Below are 16,499 nucleotides of genomic sequence, written 5' to 3'. Positions count from 1 at the left end.
CAGATGCATTTCCTTATCGCCACCTTCTCTGTCATTCTTCCTTCGGTTTTGGTCATGAATTCTATATTTGGGATTCAGCGGTCTTGCCTTTGTTCATCTGTCAGGCTTCATTCTTTGGCACCTGTCCCTCGGGAACTTTGCCTTCTCAATTAGCAAACATGAATTCCTTGAAAACCTGTATCACGCTCCCCCCCAGGGGGAAGGGGTGGATTCCTACTTGTCTTTCAAGACGAAGCATTATTTAACTTTAAAAAGCGCGCGCGCGGGGGGGGGGTTCTAAAAGAAGTGGTCAATAAATGAAGGCATAAATATTGCTTTAAAATAATTTTACTTAAAAGTGCATTCCTGAACGGAGTATTGAAGAAGCAAATAAATGAGAGGTTGTTGAACTGATACAAGAATTTTTCTATCACGTTTAGCACTCTTTCTGGAATAGATTCTCTAGAGGCCTAGAGGAACTTTTTGAGGAAAATTCTAGACAAATTTTCCTTGGGATGACGTGGGAGGGGGCAATCTCTCTCCTACTAGGAAGCAACGTCCTCCTCTCCTAGTGGAGATTTTTTCCATGGGAGCGATCGACTGGATCGGCGCTCGCTGCAGCGAGGCAGTTCGGCTAGTTCTGTCTGGCGGCTGTCCCGGAAGTGGGCGGAGGCGGTTGCGGTCTGTGCAGGCTCCCTCAGCCCGGCAGGTGCGGGTGCTGCTGGCGACATGGCCGACACGGACCCGCGCTACCCTCGCTCCTCCATCGAGGATGACTTCAACTATGGCAGCTGCGTGGCGTCGGCCAGCGTGCACATCCGCATGGGTAGGTGGCGGGTGGCCAGGGGAACCAGGGAGAAAATAAGTTTATCAAGTGACCGGAGCGCGTCATAGATGCCTTCTGGAGGTGTGGGCCGGATCGCCTATACCAGCGATCTCAACCTGTGGGTCGCAACCGGAACCCTTTCCCAGGGGTCGCCTGAGGCCATCTGCTCATCAGATATTTACATTAGTGACATTTACATTACGATTAGTGACAGTACTAAATTATAGCTATGGAGTAGCGACGTAAATAATTGTATGGGGGCGGGTCAGCACAAGAGGATCTGTATGAACTGATCGCGGCATCGGGGAGGTTGGAAATCACCGGCTTATGCTGTTCCCTGTGCTGAGAGCTTCTGGCAACCAAGACCTTAGCATCTCAGTCATTACTGTCTCTCTGTTCTGTGGGGTACAGAGCTCGGCCGAAGTGTGTGTAATGACTGAAAAGTTTCCCAGATCGACGCATAAAATCTTAGCAGGGCAAAGTTATTATTTTGAGTTTAAGCCGTTCGTTATCGCGTAACGAAGCAGAATTCACTGTCCACCAAAGGTCACTTTACAGAAACTGACCCGATGCAGCCTGCCTGGGCAGCTGAAACCGGTTCTGGACAAAAAGTAAATTGAAAGTGATTCTGGCGCATCAAGAATCTTGGTGCTTACCTAGTGCGGTATTCCAGTAATGAATTTTGAAATTGTTTTGACAAGTGGGCTCAACTTTTAAAATATATTAATTGCGACAGAGTACTCATAGCAGAAAATTTGCCACCCTAGCCACTTGGGCGCACAGCGCAATAGTGTTTTGTCTCACTCTCCAGAACTTTATCATCTTTCAAAGCAAAAATGAAACTGCGTACGTTAACTCACCATCGCCTGCCTCCTCTGCCTTGGCAACCACAGCCCTTCAATCTTTATGAAATTAGTAAAAATGCCCCAGTAAAAAATGAAATCATACACTTTAGCCTTTGTAACTAGCATGTTTCTATTAATGTCTTCAAAGTACATCCATGTCATAGCATATGTGTGACTGTTTATCTTTTCTTTCTCTCAGGCCTACTCCAGAATGCCACGTAGTTGAGATCATGTATATTGGGTCTTTTTCCCTCTTCAGATTTACATTATTTACTTGGTACTGCCATGTGTATTTAAGATTCCCCTCCCCTATCCTCCATGGCTGGATAGCTCATTTGCTTCCTACTATTGAAGAATCCTCCACTTTCTGTTTTCACTTGCGTACTTTCTTTCTTCAGCTCAAGGTCCTTCTCTTGGCTGCTTCCACGTTTGGGCAGTTATGGATAACATTGTTTTGAAAACTCCCCCGTGCAGATCTTTTGTGTGTACATAGTTACAACTCATTCGGATAAATACCAAGATGCATGATAGCTGGGGCTGTATACAAGAATGTATTTTGTACTGTAAGAAACCACTAGGACTGGCCAGGCGGTGGTGGCGCAGGCCTGTAATCCCAGCACTCTGGGAGGCAGAGGCAGGCGGATTTCTGAGTTTGAGGCCAGCCTGGTGTACAGAGTGAGTTCCAGGACAGCCAGGGCTACACAGAGAAACCCTGTCTCGAAAAAAAAGCAAAACAAAACAAAAGAAACCACTGGACTGTGGCCCAGCCCTCCTAGCAACAAAGACTTGAGTTCTTCTTCATCCTTGCTGGAATTTGGTGCTGTCATTATTTTGGATTTGGGCCATTATAATAGATTTATTTTCTTTCTTTCTTTCTTTCTTTCTTTCTTTCTTTCTTTCTTTCTTTCTTTCTTTCTTTCTTTCTTTCTTTTGTCTTTCTTTCTTTTGTTCATTCTTTTGTTCTTTCTTTTGTTTACCGGGTATACCATTGCAAATATTGTCTCCCAATCTGTAGCCTGTCCTTTCATACCCTTGATAGTACACATTTTAAGAAACGCTTTGTAGTTTGAACATTTAGCACATGCATAGGAAGTGCTTTGATCACATCTCCCCCACCCCACCCCCCATTCCAGCCCCTTCAGTTCCTCCTTATCCCTGCACTGCTTTTCTCTCTAACTTCTTGTGCTCCTTTTTAAAAAAACCCACTGAATCCAGATCGTGCTGCCTTATGAGCATGGTAGTAGGGCATACAGTACAGGTAGCCACATAGTGCTGTAGGTGGAACCTGGCTGTCCCTGTCTTAGTCACTGTTCTGTTGCTGTGAAGAGACATGGCAACTCTTCAAAGAGAAAACATTTCGCCGGGAGCATGCTCAGTGTGAGAGGCCTAGTCCGTTACCATCATGGTAGGAGCTAGAGTGATTACCTGAGAGCTACACCCTGGTCTGTAGGCAAAGAATGAGACAGACTCTGGACTCCTCCTTTGAAACCTCAAAGCTCACCCCTAGTGACACACTTCCTCCAACAAGGCCACACTTCTAATCCTTCTAATCCTTTCAAATAGTCCCATTCCCTGGTTACTAAGTATTTAACTATATGAGCCTATAAGGGGCCGTTCTTCCTCAAGCTGCCACACTGCCCCCAGGAGTCAAAAACTGCTCATAGCTTCTCTGGTAACCCATTTGAATCATGGCTTTTGGATTGCAGTATTTCTTTATTTTTCTTTTTTCTTTATTTCTCTCTCTCTCTCTCTCTCTCTCTCTCTCTTTTTTTTTTTAGCCAATATTTTAAATTTATTATTTGACAGTTTCATACATGTATACAGTATATCCTGTCTGGGCCCCATTCCCTCCAACAGCCCTTTCTCACCTTCCTGTCCTTCTGTTTGTTTGTTTTTTATTTAATACACTGAGTCCATCCACTCAGTGCTACCCACATTTGCATAGGAATGGGACCATCTACCTAGGCCAGGGCAACTTAGTAGCAGCTGTGCAGGAAGGAAACTGACCCCCACCAGTAGCCATCAACCGCTCCTTGCCTCTTAATTTTCAGACCCATGAGTCAAGGTCCTTTCTACCTACTCTACCATTTTCTAGCATCACTTTAAAAAGGCACGTTCCCCAGGGTGACATTTGGTGTGTAGTTTCCCGGCACTGAGGAGGTCATCAGAAATTTCCTCTCTCCCCAGGAGCTCACCTTACACAGTAAGGGTAGGCTGCAGGGGATCCCACTTCCTTTTGTAATGTCCCTGAGCTCCTGAGCCCATCCACATCCCTCTTGACTGGCTTGATCTTGCAGAGGTCCTGTTCAGGGAACCATAGGTACGGTCAGCTCCTGAGTGCAGCAGCTGGGCCACGCCTTGGAGACATTTTTTCTCAGGACTCCTTCCCATCTTCCTAGCTCTTACATTCTTTCCATCTTTAATGTTCCTGAGCAGGGGGTGGGGGAATGAAATAGATACCCTTTTAGGGGACAAAAAGTCAAGGAGGAGGAGAGGGTGAGGGAATATTTTTTAACAGTCCCATGTTCTCAGCACTTGGAGTGTAGATTAAGCTGTGACCTTTTCATATATATTCATTGTTGTTGCTGTTTTTGTTGCTATTTTATTTATTTATTTAGCATTCTGCCTGTATATACACCTGCACACCAGAAGAGGACACCAGATCTCTTCACAGAGATGGTTATGAACCACCATGTACTTGCTGGGAATTGAACTCAGGACCTCTGGAAGAGCCACTAGTGCTCTTAACTGCTGAGCCATCTCTCCAGCTCCTTCATATATGTTCTTTATCGTGGTGAATTGGTTTCTTTTGATTCCTAGCTCACAAATCATGGTAGAATTTTATCACTTGTTTTTTCTGTGTCAGTTGGCAGCGACACGACATCATTTCCTCTCATGTCTATCTTCTATAAGTGTGGTATATGACATTTGATTGATGTTCATGTATTGAATCATCCTAGCATTCCAGGAGTAAATTCCACTTAGTCATGTTTAATGTACTTAATATGCCATCGACTCTTCTTTACTGTTTTTATTGTTGTTTTGTTGTTGTTGTTGTTGTTGTTGTTGTTGAGGACTATTATTTCTGTTCATCAGGCATGTAGTGCCGTAGTTCCATCCCACCTTTAACTTTGCAGCTCTTTATAGAAATGCTTGAAATAAGAAAGGAGCTGCCACATGTAGCAAGTACTGGGAGTGGGCTCGACAGAGAGTTTCCTGCTGGTCCCAGAAATGATGACGTGAGACAGTAGATCAGCTCAGGGAAGGACAGGGACAGAAGGTGACAGATGTGACACTGCAGGAAACTATCAGAAACAATGCAATGAACACCACTTAGTGTTCCACTTAGTGGAAATATCCACTAAGGGATATTTAACAAATACATTTGATTTTTTTTTTTCCCTCAGCAACTCTGCACTGGATGCAAGGATAGATAAATAGAAGCTTTGCAGGTCACAATTGCTTTCTTAAAACATTGACTTGGCCAGCCCCTGAAATAGGTCTTTTGTGGCCCCTTAGCTAAATTCTAAAGTGCCACATGCTAAGTTTGGAGGGGCTTTCGGGAGGAATGAGGCATCTGAGAACTGAAGTAACCTGAGGAGGGAGTGGGGCTCCCTCCCTTCCTCCCTCGGAGCTTATGGTGAGCTTGCTCTATGTGTGAGGGGAGCTCTTAGGGAGAGAGGGCACTTCCGAATGAGCGACTCAGTGTCAGGAGCAACATACCAAATGTCACCGCGGGGAACGTGCACAGTGCGGTTAGAAAATAGATTAGTGTTGTCGAAAGACCCTTGATTCAGGAGTCTGAAAATTAAACACAGTCTGGCTGGTAGTACAGAGTCAGGCTTTGCCCCCGTGATCTCTAATCTTTAAAGTAGACAATCACTGCACATACGGGATACTTTAAGGGTCAGACAGTTATTTAAACATTGAAATGTCTCAAATTTGGGCGAGAAGTAGTTTGGCATGAGACTCAAAACTAGGTTTCACAGTCCCTGAAGAACCTCCCCCCCACACACACAACTCTCCCTTTCTGTCTCTCCCTCCCCCCTGTTTGGTTTTTTTTTTTAAACATAGTTTTATTCTTGATGGATTTCTGTGTAGTGCACATGACTATAACAGTATAGATCACAATCTCAAGCATTCAGTAAACTTGTTTGTATGAATAGCTAAATATCCAGGAACATTTTAGTTAGGAGCCCTAGAAACTAGTCTGCTAACTAAGCTGACCACTTCTGTGTTTATTAAGTAATTCTCAGCTGTTTCTTCGTAATTAAAAGGATAAACAAAATGCTTCCTTTAAAAATAAACAAAGGCCCTCTCTTCTTCTCATCTTCCTCTCCTCTTCTTCTCTGTGCACATGCCCTGTTCCCCCCTCCCCAACCCCATTTCCCCATGACGACTTCCCCGGCCTCAGTCCTCTGGGCCAGTGATCTTCCCCACCGAGAACAGCTTCCCAATAAAGGTGCATTTAATATAAAAATAAAATACACAAAGAGGCTATTTATAATGTATACATTTCCTGAAAGACACTTTTGCAATGCTTCAGGATTCTCTGGTGGAAACAGTTATTGTTCACCTTGAATCCGTTCACAGCAGTACGTAACCTACATAAGGAGCCCACTGTAACAGACACATCAGTGCATTAAACAGGTCTGTTTTATCAGCATGCTATGTGTAATCGGGAAAACTAAGCTACTGCTATTTTGTCCACATGAGTGCGACCTCATAGTCCACAGGGCATGTTATCTACAGACCTGTCTCATAGTTTATATGTTCACTTACTGTATCTTACATTTGAAAATAGCTATCCTTACAGATTTATCGATCTTGTGAAATGTAGTGCTCTCCCATAGTGTATATTACTATGATCTATTTAACCATCATCTCTTGAGGGTTACCTCTCATCATTCATATAGATATAAAGGTTAAATGCATTTTAAGTTTGATTGACATTATCACTTGTTTAGCAAACAGTGCAGGAAGATACCTTTTTTGTACCCTTACCAGTCTTTTTATGAAGATTTTTGAAATGCCAGTCTGATGGATCCAGGAGTAGCCACATGATAAATATTTCCAGCTTTGTGAGATATATATGTAGTCTGTGTCCAGCTGTTCAAAAGAAGCTGTAGAGTCTCTCTCAAGAAATGGGTGTGACTGAGTCCACTTATTCACAAAACCAAGTTATGGGCTAGAGGGCCAGTTCTTAGGTAGCTTAAAAACTTCTCTCAAGCTGGATGTGGCCCACACACTTAGAATCCCAGCAGTTTGGAAGCTGAGGTAGGGAGATCATGGGCTAGCGGTCAGCCTGAGGTAGAGCGACCTTGTGTAAAAGAATGAATGAGAGGAGGGGATCTTGGCTCTGATTTGCATTTCTTTAGCTGTGTGAGTGAACATGTCCCTATTCCTTTACTTACTTAGAGGTGGGCTCTCTACCAGATGTTTGGGTGTAGCTGTAAGGAGTTGTTATTTGGATGGAGAAGAAGGCAATACAGACCTTAAGTAGATATAGTAGCAAAACAGAGATGTGGGGTAAAAGAGATGCAAGTATGGCCTTAAAACTGTGGTTAGGAGCTGGAGAGATGGCTCAGCGGTTAACCACACTGGCTGCTCTTCCAGAGGACCTGGGTTCAATTCCCAGCTGCTTACAACCTTCTGTAACCCCAGTCCCAGAGAACCCAATATTGCCATTCCTGGCCTCCATGCATGTGGTGCACAGACGTACATGCAGTCAAAACTCCCATGCACATAAACAAGATGATCACAATGGCAGCTCTTTTTCGAATGGAATGGCAAAGAACTTTTTGTCTTTAAGAAGTTTCATTGTAAAGTAGCATTTCCATTTATCTAGCTATATTTTAATTCTGTTTTTCATATCCAAGATGGAGCCACTTTGTAAAACTGCTGCCTTTTCCTTTCCCTTGTTTAATGCTTTCTGTACAAATGGGCATCTGATAGTTTCTTTTTATTATGATGAAAATATTTGAACTATCTGAACCACTAATTTAGTTTATTTAAGTGTTATGGCCTTTGGAGGATTAGATACCCCTTCTACTTTTTGGTTATTTCTCTCTAGATTTCCTTCAGGTTTTATTCTTTAGATCATAGTTAAAGCAAAAATGCCCATGAAAAAGTAATTTTTCAGGCAATGAGATGCTCGCCTGGTAAAAGTGCTTGCTCCAAGCGACATCATCCGAGTTAGAGCCTGGAAGTCACGAGGTGGATGCGGGCTCTGACGCAGGCGTCCTTTCGCCTCCACACAGGAACTGTAGCTCGCGCCCCTCTCGGCTGCCGAACAAAACAAAGAAACAAACAAATAAGCAGAACCCTTATTTTTCCAAAGAAATTTGGTCTTGACAGGGCCAGATAGTTTGAAAAATGATCACGTGACTGTTTCCCTCTCTTCCAGCCTTTCTCCGAAAAGTCTACAGCATCCTCTCTCTGCAAGTTCTCCTGACTACAGTGACCTCAGCCCTGTTCCTGTATTTCCAGGCTTTGCGGACATTTGTCCATGAAAGGTAAGAGAAGGAGAAAATTCTAGATCGTTTCCTGATATTTCATCTGATGAATGTTTTTGTTGTTGTTGTTGTTTGTTTGTTTTTTGAGACAAGGTTTCTCTGTATAGCCCTGGCTGTCCTGGAACTCACTCTGTAGACCAGGCTGGCCTCGAACTCAGAAATCCACCTGCCTCTGCCTCCCAAGTGCTGGGATTAAAGGCGTGTGCCACCACTGCCCAGCAAATGTAATTTTTCTATCATAAACGTCTATAATCTGACGCCTGTGAGCCTGATTCATTTTTGACGAAGGAGAATATTTTACACCATGTTATTTTACCTCATTCTAGTTTATAGTTTTATAGGGTTAAACCATCTAGAATTAAGTTTGTTCCATGGGCTGTTGAGGTGACTCAGCCTGGGGAAAATATGCCAGGGGTAATGAGCTGCTGGACCCATGAGGTATGAAGAGAAAATCGACTCTCACAAGTTGTCCCATGGCCCTCCACACATACACATTGGCAATCAGTCCCCCATGCTCTACCACATGCAAACAAAATAAGTCAAATTAAAAAAAAAAAAAAGAAAGAAAGAAAACATATTTTTCTGTATACATCACAATAATTTCATTTTATTGTATTTAATTGTACCATCCATCTTGTGACAGTCTTGTCCCCAAAGCCCAAGACTATACTTACAAAATAAAGTTATGTGAAAAATGTGCGGTCGTGTTAATCTTGTTTTGATGACAGAATGATTTTACCGAGAAGTTTCTAGAGGAACTGCACCTGATCTATTACTTAGTAAAGATTTTCCTCTTGGCATAAGTATTTAAGTGGCTAAAGATAATAAAATAAAATAAAATAAAATAAAGGAAAAAAAGAGAATGACTAGTTTCTAAGTAGATTGTCTTTCCTCCTACTAAAGGAAATCTTAAACTATTAGTTGGCTATTCTGAGATATAGTTATTTAAATTATAGCCCTGTGGTAAATACCCTAAAAAAGTAGCCATGTATAAAATTCACTTCTAATTTCATATTATTTTCTTATTGTATTTTACTTAACAAAATATATGCTAATTACAAATATTACTGAATTGTGAAGGACATCAGTAAAGGAAAGATGGATAAACAGCCCCTCCCACCTTCTTATAGTCCCTCCCACCCTCTTACAGCCCCTCCCACGCTCTTGCAGCCACTCCTACCCTCTTACAGCCCCTCCCACCCTCTTATAGCTACTCCCACCCTCTTACAGCCCCTCCTACCCTCTTGCAGCCCCTCCCACCCTCTTGCAGCCACTCCCACCCTCTTATAGCCACTCCCACCCTCTTACAGCCCCTCCTACCCTCTTGCAGCCACTCCCACCCTCTTACAGACCTACCCTCTTACAGCCCCGCCTACCCTCTTACAGCCCCGCCCACTCTTTTATAGCCCCTCTGTATTCCACACCCTTCAACTGAGCAAATAAGTTTTTCTTTTTTAATTTTGTATGGATCCAGATTTTTTTCTTGTAGTTCTAAGAACATAGAGAATACATAGATTTTACTAAGTTGTATACCACCATCCCAGCTATTGCTTTACATACTTTTTAATGTTATGTCTTTCAGCCCTGCCTTAATTGTGGTGTTTGCTCTCGGATCTCTGGGCTTGGTCTTTGCGTTGACTCTGCACAGACACAGACATCCTCTGAACCTCTATCTGCTCTTTGCATTTGTGAGTACTTTAATGCTGTCTATGCCATTAGCATTCAGCCCGGGCTTCCAAAACTGAGTTGTGTGTACATGTGCTTGTCTGTGCATTAGCATGTGGGGGGTCAGAGGCCGGCACTAGGTGTCTTCCTCTTTCGTTGTCCACCTTGATTGTGAGACAGGGTCTCAGCAGATCCAAAGGTACCATCTCTGCTGGAGTTGCTGAGTGCTAAGCGACAGGAACCGCCAGTCTCCGCCCTCCAGACTCGGGTTACAGACATCTCTCAACACACCAGGCTTTTTACCTGGGCTCTGGGATCCGAACTCAGGTCCTCATGCTTGCTCAGCAAACAATTTACCACAGGCCCATCGCCCAGCCACAAGCCCATTGCCCAGCCACAGGCCCATCGCTCCAGCCCTGAAGTTTAGTTAGACTACACTAGAAAATGACTTACGCATGCATATTCTTATAGCACTCTATCCTCTAACTATAACTATCCTCTGCTTTAGTGGGTCTTCTGTTATTAGGATTTAGTGGCAAACACAGCAGCCTGGAATCAGATGGCCTGGCCTCTCAACCCTCTGCATATGCGACATTTGGCAAGGCCTTTTTGAACATACATAAAATGAAAGTTGTAAGATATGTCATCTGTGTAATACTTTGTGCCTCTAGTTTTCCGGAACTTGGAGCAGGAGAGTGTATTGTGCCTTTAACTTAGAGAAAACAAGTTCATGATTAATTCTTCTATGTTATTTCACATCTTCTCTCTGTTCTCTGAAAGGGCCATTTTTGTGTTTTAACTTGTTATAAATCTAAAGATGGGAGAACCTAACATTAGCTTCTATTGACTTGCTGAAACCATTCCTAAAATTAAAATTCCAGTTGACTTCTATAAAAACTTCATCTTATTTGAGTCAGGTTGGTAAAGATCAGTGTAGTTTTGCATTATCTTGCCTCCTCTCATGACCAGTTTCCTCCAGTACTGTGTCCTGACATTTTTCTCCAGGCATTGGAGACGCAGTATGTGCTGTCAGCTCAGAGTAAAGAGGCCCGTGTTGTGAGGCAAAAGCTTCCAATACAGGATGATTCTGCAAATGGTTCATTTTAAAGTAATGCTCAGGACTTTAAAAATTATTCATTTAAGCCAGGCGGTGGTGGCGCACGCCTGTAATCCCAGCACTCTGGGAGGCAGAGGCAGGCGGATTTCTGAGTTCAAGGCCAGCCTGGTCTACAGAGTGAGTTCCAGGACAGCCAGGGCTATACAGTGAGACCCTGTCTCGAAAAACCCAAATCCAAAAAAACCAAAATAATAATAATAATAATTAATTTAACATTTATTGATTTAAATCTTAATCTGTGTGAGTGCATGGGTGCCAGCCCGAGCTGTCTCAGACAGGGAGTTCATTTTCAGGGTGTCAGAGCAGCTCCCTTCTCCAGCTCTTAAGAACTGGAGGAAAGGCGGGGCGGCGGTGGCGCACGCCTGTAATCCCAGCACTCTGGGAGGCAGAGGCAGGCGGATTTCTGAGTTCGAGGCCAGCCTGGTTTACAGAGTGAGTTCCAGGACAGCCAGGGCTATGCAGAGAAACCTTGTCTCGAAAAAAAACCAAAAAAAAAAAAAAAAAAAAAAGACCTGGAGGAAGGTTGTGGAGGCGATGCTGTAGGATAACTGAGTGGCAGGCCACTGTGGTCTCTGTGGCCACTCTCTGTCCTACGCCTGCCTTGCCCGCCGTTTCCCTTTTCACTCTAACCTGTCATCGGCCTCACACAGTTCCTCCGTCTGCTGCAGCTCCCACTGTCCCTGCTTCACTGCTTCAGACCCTGAGAGAAAGTGTCTAGCTGTGCAGCTCACAGCGTAGAGGTTAACAAATGTGTAGTGTCCAGTCCGTGGTCAGATCCCAGTTCCTGCCTCATCTGTGCAGTGGGAGACAAGGAGGAGGAGGCAAACAAACAAACCAAAAATGAAACCTGTGGCCGCATGTGTGGGCCAGCAGGCTTGCTAGTCTAATGACCTGAGGCCACTCCTAGAACCCACATAAAAGTAGGAATGAACCAACTCCACAAAGTTCTTTCCTCTGGCCTCCGCTGGTATGCCCGACATGAAGAACCTTCACAGCACATATCCTGTGCACATATAATAACAATAAGTTTACAACAGCACATCACATGGGGGCTCACAACATTTTACACTCTAGTTCAGTTCTAGGGCATCTGACATCCTCTTCTGGTCTCCCTGTGCACATGGTACACACACAAACATAATTACATACAGGCAAACACTTGTACACATAAGATAAAAATAAATCTTTTTAAAAAAAGTCATGATCTTCAAATCTGCTACAACCTCATTTTAGAAAGACTGGTTTCTTTGTAGCACAGGGACCCCCTTTTGCCCAGCAGAGAGCTCTGACTAGAAAAACCTCAACCAAAAGTTTCCTGAGTAAGATTCTACTTGTTATTACATGACCCTTGTTATTACATGACCCTTGTTATTACATGACCCGTTCATCATGCGCTCAGCTGAAGCTGTTTAACAAACAAGGAGGTTCATAAAGCACACTTCTTCCTCATTGCTCCCGGAACTCCTGACACTGTTTCTTCATTGTTGTGTTATGTTTTATTTTGTTGTTGTTGTTTTTGTTTTTGTTTTCTTTTGTCCTTCTGCAGCAGAGTAGGAAAGGAAAGGAATTTAGCCAGCTCTGTCAGGGTGTGCATGTACACGTATGCACTCATCTTTTCAAAAAGTACTATTTCAGCGTGATACAGCAGTTTCTGTGAGACACTCTTCCTCCCATCTATAGTAGTATTTAGTGTCCTGGCTCCTCAGGTACTTTGATTCAGGGTGGGGTTGCTTGTCATGTTACACATATCTACATATAACAAGAGAAAACTGATTTTCTGTTAGTCCACTATTTAACCTTCCTATTACAAAAATTTGGCTGCAGCTTAAGGAGCCGCCATGAGGACATAAATACCCACAATGCATTGGGGCCCCTGGATCATGCTGTCCTGCCCCATGCATGTCACAGTTTCCTCTGTAGCTAACGTGAGACCATTCCCACCGGACTGGACTGGACTGCTAGACACGAGAATGCATGTGTTGGGGATAGAGTGCATTTTTCATGCATCCCTTAATGAGAGTTTCTTTCTTAGACACTGTCAGAAGCTCTGGCCGTGGCAGCTGTTGGTAAGTCCCTTTACATGTTAGCATTTTACTGTGGATAAAATCTTTCAAGTAACAAGGTCTTTAGGGTTAAACTTTAACATCATGAGATGTTATATTCAAAACATGACATTTATGATGATTGTCGGTAAGCACAAGTCAAATATTTATACTTTGTGTAGTTCAGCCAAGCTGAGAGGAAATGGGGAAACAGGGGTGGAGAGTAGCTTTTCACTTATGATTTCCTGTTGACAGAAACGAGATACTGGAGTTGATCTCCCCTCCTTCCAAGGTCTCTTCTGTCACACTTCAGTCCCTAAGAACTGCCCTCATTCAGTTGTGGTTGTTCCATCCTGCTATTCCCCAAGTGGCACACAGGATGGGGGTTCATTTCTGTCTTTCATGTGTTTCCTGGCCAAGTGTCTGCTATAATTATGTGATGTCCCCTAATAATGTCTCAAATAAAAAATCCAGTGAGCTATTATAAAAAATCGGAGCGTTTGCAGGTGGGCTACTGTGGGCGTCACAGAGATCCACAGTAATGGTTTGAGTGCCAGTAAGTTGCTCCCTCAGAGAAGTACATTTCTCTCTCTTGCTGTTGCTGCTTTTAACCATTTGGTCCTCTGTCTGTGGGTCAGTGGCAGGCCATCGCAGTCATCCTGCGTGTTTTCCTTGCTCAGTTCCTTGGGCCGGGCTGCTCAACTGATCGAGCAGTCTAGGAAGTGGCTAGCATGGCTGCCACCGTCCGGGAAGCACCTGCAGAAGACCCAGGTCCCCGCCCTGCTTGACCACTGGCACCTTTCAAAGGCCCTGACAAGTGCTAATGGAGCCGGTCCTGATCATCTATAGACTTCTCTACAGTTTGGCCAACTATAAGAGAATATCACCTACTTATTTTGTATAAATAACTATTTTGGAGTTTTTAAATTTTACTGTGTGTGTGGTTTTACGGTAGCAATATATTCAAGGCTGGCTGAAGCATTGTAATAGTTCGTATGGGTAAGTGGAATAGAAAAGAGTGAGAGTGGAGGACCAGACAGGAGTGGGGTGGATGTGATTAGATACATTGTAACCGTGTGTGGGAATGCTACAGAGGAACCCATTATCTATAGATAATTAGTAGACACAGCAAAAACATTAAGAAAACTAAAACGTAAGAGAAGTTTTCTGCCGAGGTAGGCAAGGCTGTCTGTCGTGGCTGTTTATGCACATTTTAACAGGTTTAATTCTGCAGTGACCTTCTATGATGTGTACCTGGTTCTGCAAGCATTTATACTGACCACTGCAGTCTTTCTTGGCTTGACTGCCTATACTCTACAATCAAAGAGAGATTTCACCAAATTTGGAGCAGGGTAAGTCCTAAGTCTTTGGGACACACACACACACACACAACTGTATTACACATAGTGAGGAAATACTGTTGTGTTGGTGTCTGCACCTTTAACGTGTAGGCTAATACAAAACCGTCCCTCAGTTCTGGAACTAAGCTCGACTCTCCAGGAGCGTTCACAGGGAAGGGCTGGAAAGGAGGGGGAGCGTGCCTGCGCTCCTCCGTGTCCCCCCAAGGATGGCCTCTTAGAGCGCTGCAGCCTGTGTGCATTAACAACAGGGTTGGGTTTACTGACGGTTCAGCCTTGGTTCTAATTCATTTCTGTTGCTCTAATCAAATATTTATGAATCCTTACATTTTAGTTACTCTTTGGTAAAAACCTGGAGTTTTTTGTTCATAAAATAATATGAAGAAATAATGGGCTTAAAAAGTGTTTTGGGGGCTGGAGAGATGGCTCAATGGTTAAAAACATGTGCTACTCTTGCAGGGGACCTGGGTTCTGTTCCCAGCATCCTCATGGTGGCTCTCAGTCAATCAGAGAAGCTGGTACCCTCTTCCGACCTCTTCAGTTATCAGCAGGCATATGGTATACATGCAGACATGCAGACAAAACACTCATACACTTAAAATTTAAAAAAAAATTAATTAAAAAAAGTGTATTCGTAAGGAATATTGTAACCTGTTAACCTTTGTGGGTTTTTTTGTTCTTGTTTTGTTTTTGTTTTCCAGGTTGTTCGCTGGTTTGTGGATTTTGTGCTTGGCAGGATTCTTGAAGGTGAGTTGTTTTAGAACAGTTAACTCGAATACAATTCTCCCTATGTCAGCATAAGTCACCTAAAAGTCCCTGAGTGTCATTTATAGAGGACACTTTGTCATAATTATCTATACACTTATATATAGGATACAGAATAATTTCCGTAAAAATCAGTCTTACGTTAATCATTAGCACTGATTGAGAAAAAGCTGAATGCACAAATAAGAGAAATTACACACAAAAGGCCCTGACTCCCAGCTGCTAACCTCACTTAACTCTGAAAGAGATGGGGCTGGTGAGGAGTAAGGGTGCTTGCCTCTGAGCCTGGCAGCTTGAAGTCCGTCCCTGAAACCCACAGTGTGCAAGGCTTCTCCTGACGTCCACATTCATGCACCCTGCTGTGGTATGCACAGTCCCCACCCCTGGGAAATGAGTGAATGTCACAAGAAGTTTAATTCTTACAAAAAGTTCACGTTTATAATGTTACTAAGTAGTGATGATAGCTGCCGATGATGATTGGAAAATGACTGCTCGCCCACACATGCCTACTTCTGTGAATCAAGCAAATCCGAGTCAGCTCTGCCCGCCTTCCGCTCACAGCATACATCCGCGTCGTGTGCCTTGTCACACATGCCACTGGCAGGAGACTGCATTCAGAGTCCCTGAAGTGGGTCCCACGTGGTTCCTGAGTATAAACGTGTCCCTCACTCCCCTGCCTGTAGGTGTTTTTTTACAGTGAGACGGTGGAGCTGGTCCTGGCCTCTGTGGGCGCCCTCCTCTTCTGTGGATTCATCATCTATGACACACACTCGCTGATGCACAGACTCTCTCCCGAGGAGTACGTGCTGGCTGCCATCAGTCTCTACATGGACATCATCAACCTCTTCCTGCACCTGTTGAAGTTTCTGGAAGCAGTTAATAAAAAGTAACTGAACAGTATTCAGAGAGAGTTTTATTGTCAAAAAAGTTTGAATTCTACTTAAATATTAAAAGCATTTATGATCTTTATTAGCATTCTGCATTCTTCTACAATTTAGAATCTTACTATTCTATGTTTTTTTTCTCATTTCCAAATCCTTGACTTAAAGTCTCAGGCAAGAGTTATTAAAATGTGTTTTCCTTTTTTGTAAATTGAGGCAGGGCTTTGCATAGTCCAATATGGCCTCTAACTCAGGATCTTACTATGTCAGCTTCCTATGTTCTGGGAATACAGGCATGTGCCACCTGCCTGGCTTATTTATTAATATTTTATAAGTGTTTTGCATGCACATATGTACATGTAGCATGTGTATATCTGGGGTCTGCAGAGGCCAGAAGGGAGTATTGTATCTGGAGCTGGAATTACAGGCAGTTATAATATGGAAACTGCACTGGAGTTCTCTAAGAGTAGTGAGTACCCTTCAAAACCATTGAGCCATTTGCCAGT

General features: G+C 43.5%; 1 protein-coding gene across 2 annotated transcripts; it reads left to right on the top strand.

Annotated features, from left to right (window-relative positions):
- Positions 1 to 645: 645 nt before the first annotated feature.
- On the top strand, positions 646 to 16,012 carry Tmbim4 (transmembrane BAX inhibitor motif containing 4). Of its 2 annotated transcripts, XM_052165204.1 has the most exons (8): positions 646 to 805; positions 8,057 to 8,165; positions 9,748 to 9,853; positions 12,980 to 13,013; positions 14,224 to 14,341; positions 14,807 to 14,905; positions 15,049 to 15,094; positions 15,796 to 16,012. In XM_052165204.1, exons 1-8 carry the CDS (start codon positions 709 to 711, stop codon positions 16,000 to 16,002), a joined length of 816 nt encoding a protein of 271 aa, XP_052021164.1. In that variant the 5' UTR covers positions 646 to 708; the 3' UTR covers positions 16,003 to 16,012. The 2 variants fall into 2 exon arrangements, with proteins under 2 accessions (XP_052021164.1, XP_052021165.1); XM_052165205.1 differs by lacking the exon at positions 14,807 to 14,905 and having other exon boundaries at positions 648 to 805.
- Positions 16,013 to 16,499: the final 487 nt, after the last annotated feature.

Source organism: Apodemus sylvaticus, chromosome 20 (genome assembly GCF_947179515.1).
Source record: "Apodemus sylvaticus chromosome 20, mApoSyl1.1, whole genome shotgun sequence".
Taxonomy (NCBI): Eukaryota; Metazoa; Chordata; class Mammalia; order Rodentia; family Muridae; genus Apodemus; species Apodemus sylvaticus.
This window is presented reverse-complemented; position numbering and strand designations above follow the sequence as displayed.

What these genes read in the sequence shown, in the direction of transcription:
- Tmbim4 (XM_052165204.1), top strand. Translation starts at nt 709, where the DNA reads ATGGCCGACACGGACCCGCGCTACCCTCGCTCCTCCATCGAGGATGAC. An exon ending in CAGCGTGCACATCCGCATGG is followed by an intron (nt 806 to 8,056) that starts GTAGGTGGCGGG and finishes CCTCTCTTCCAG; the next exon opens with CCTTTCTCCGAAAAGTCTAC. An exon ending in GCTTGGCAGGATTCTTGAAG is followed by an intron (nt 15,095 to 15,795) that starts GTGAGTTGTTTT and finishes CCCTGCCTGTAG; the next exon opens with GTGTTTTTTTACAGTGAGAC.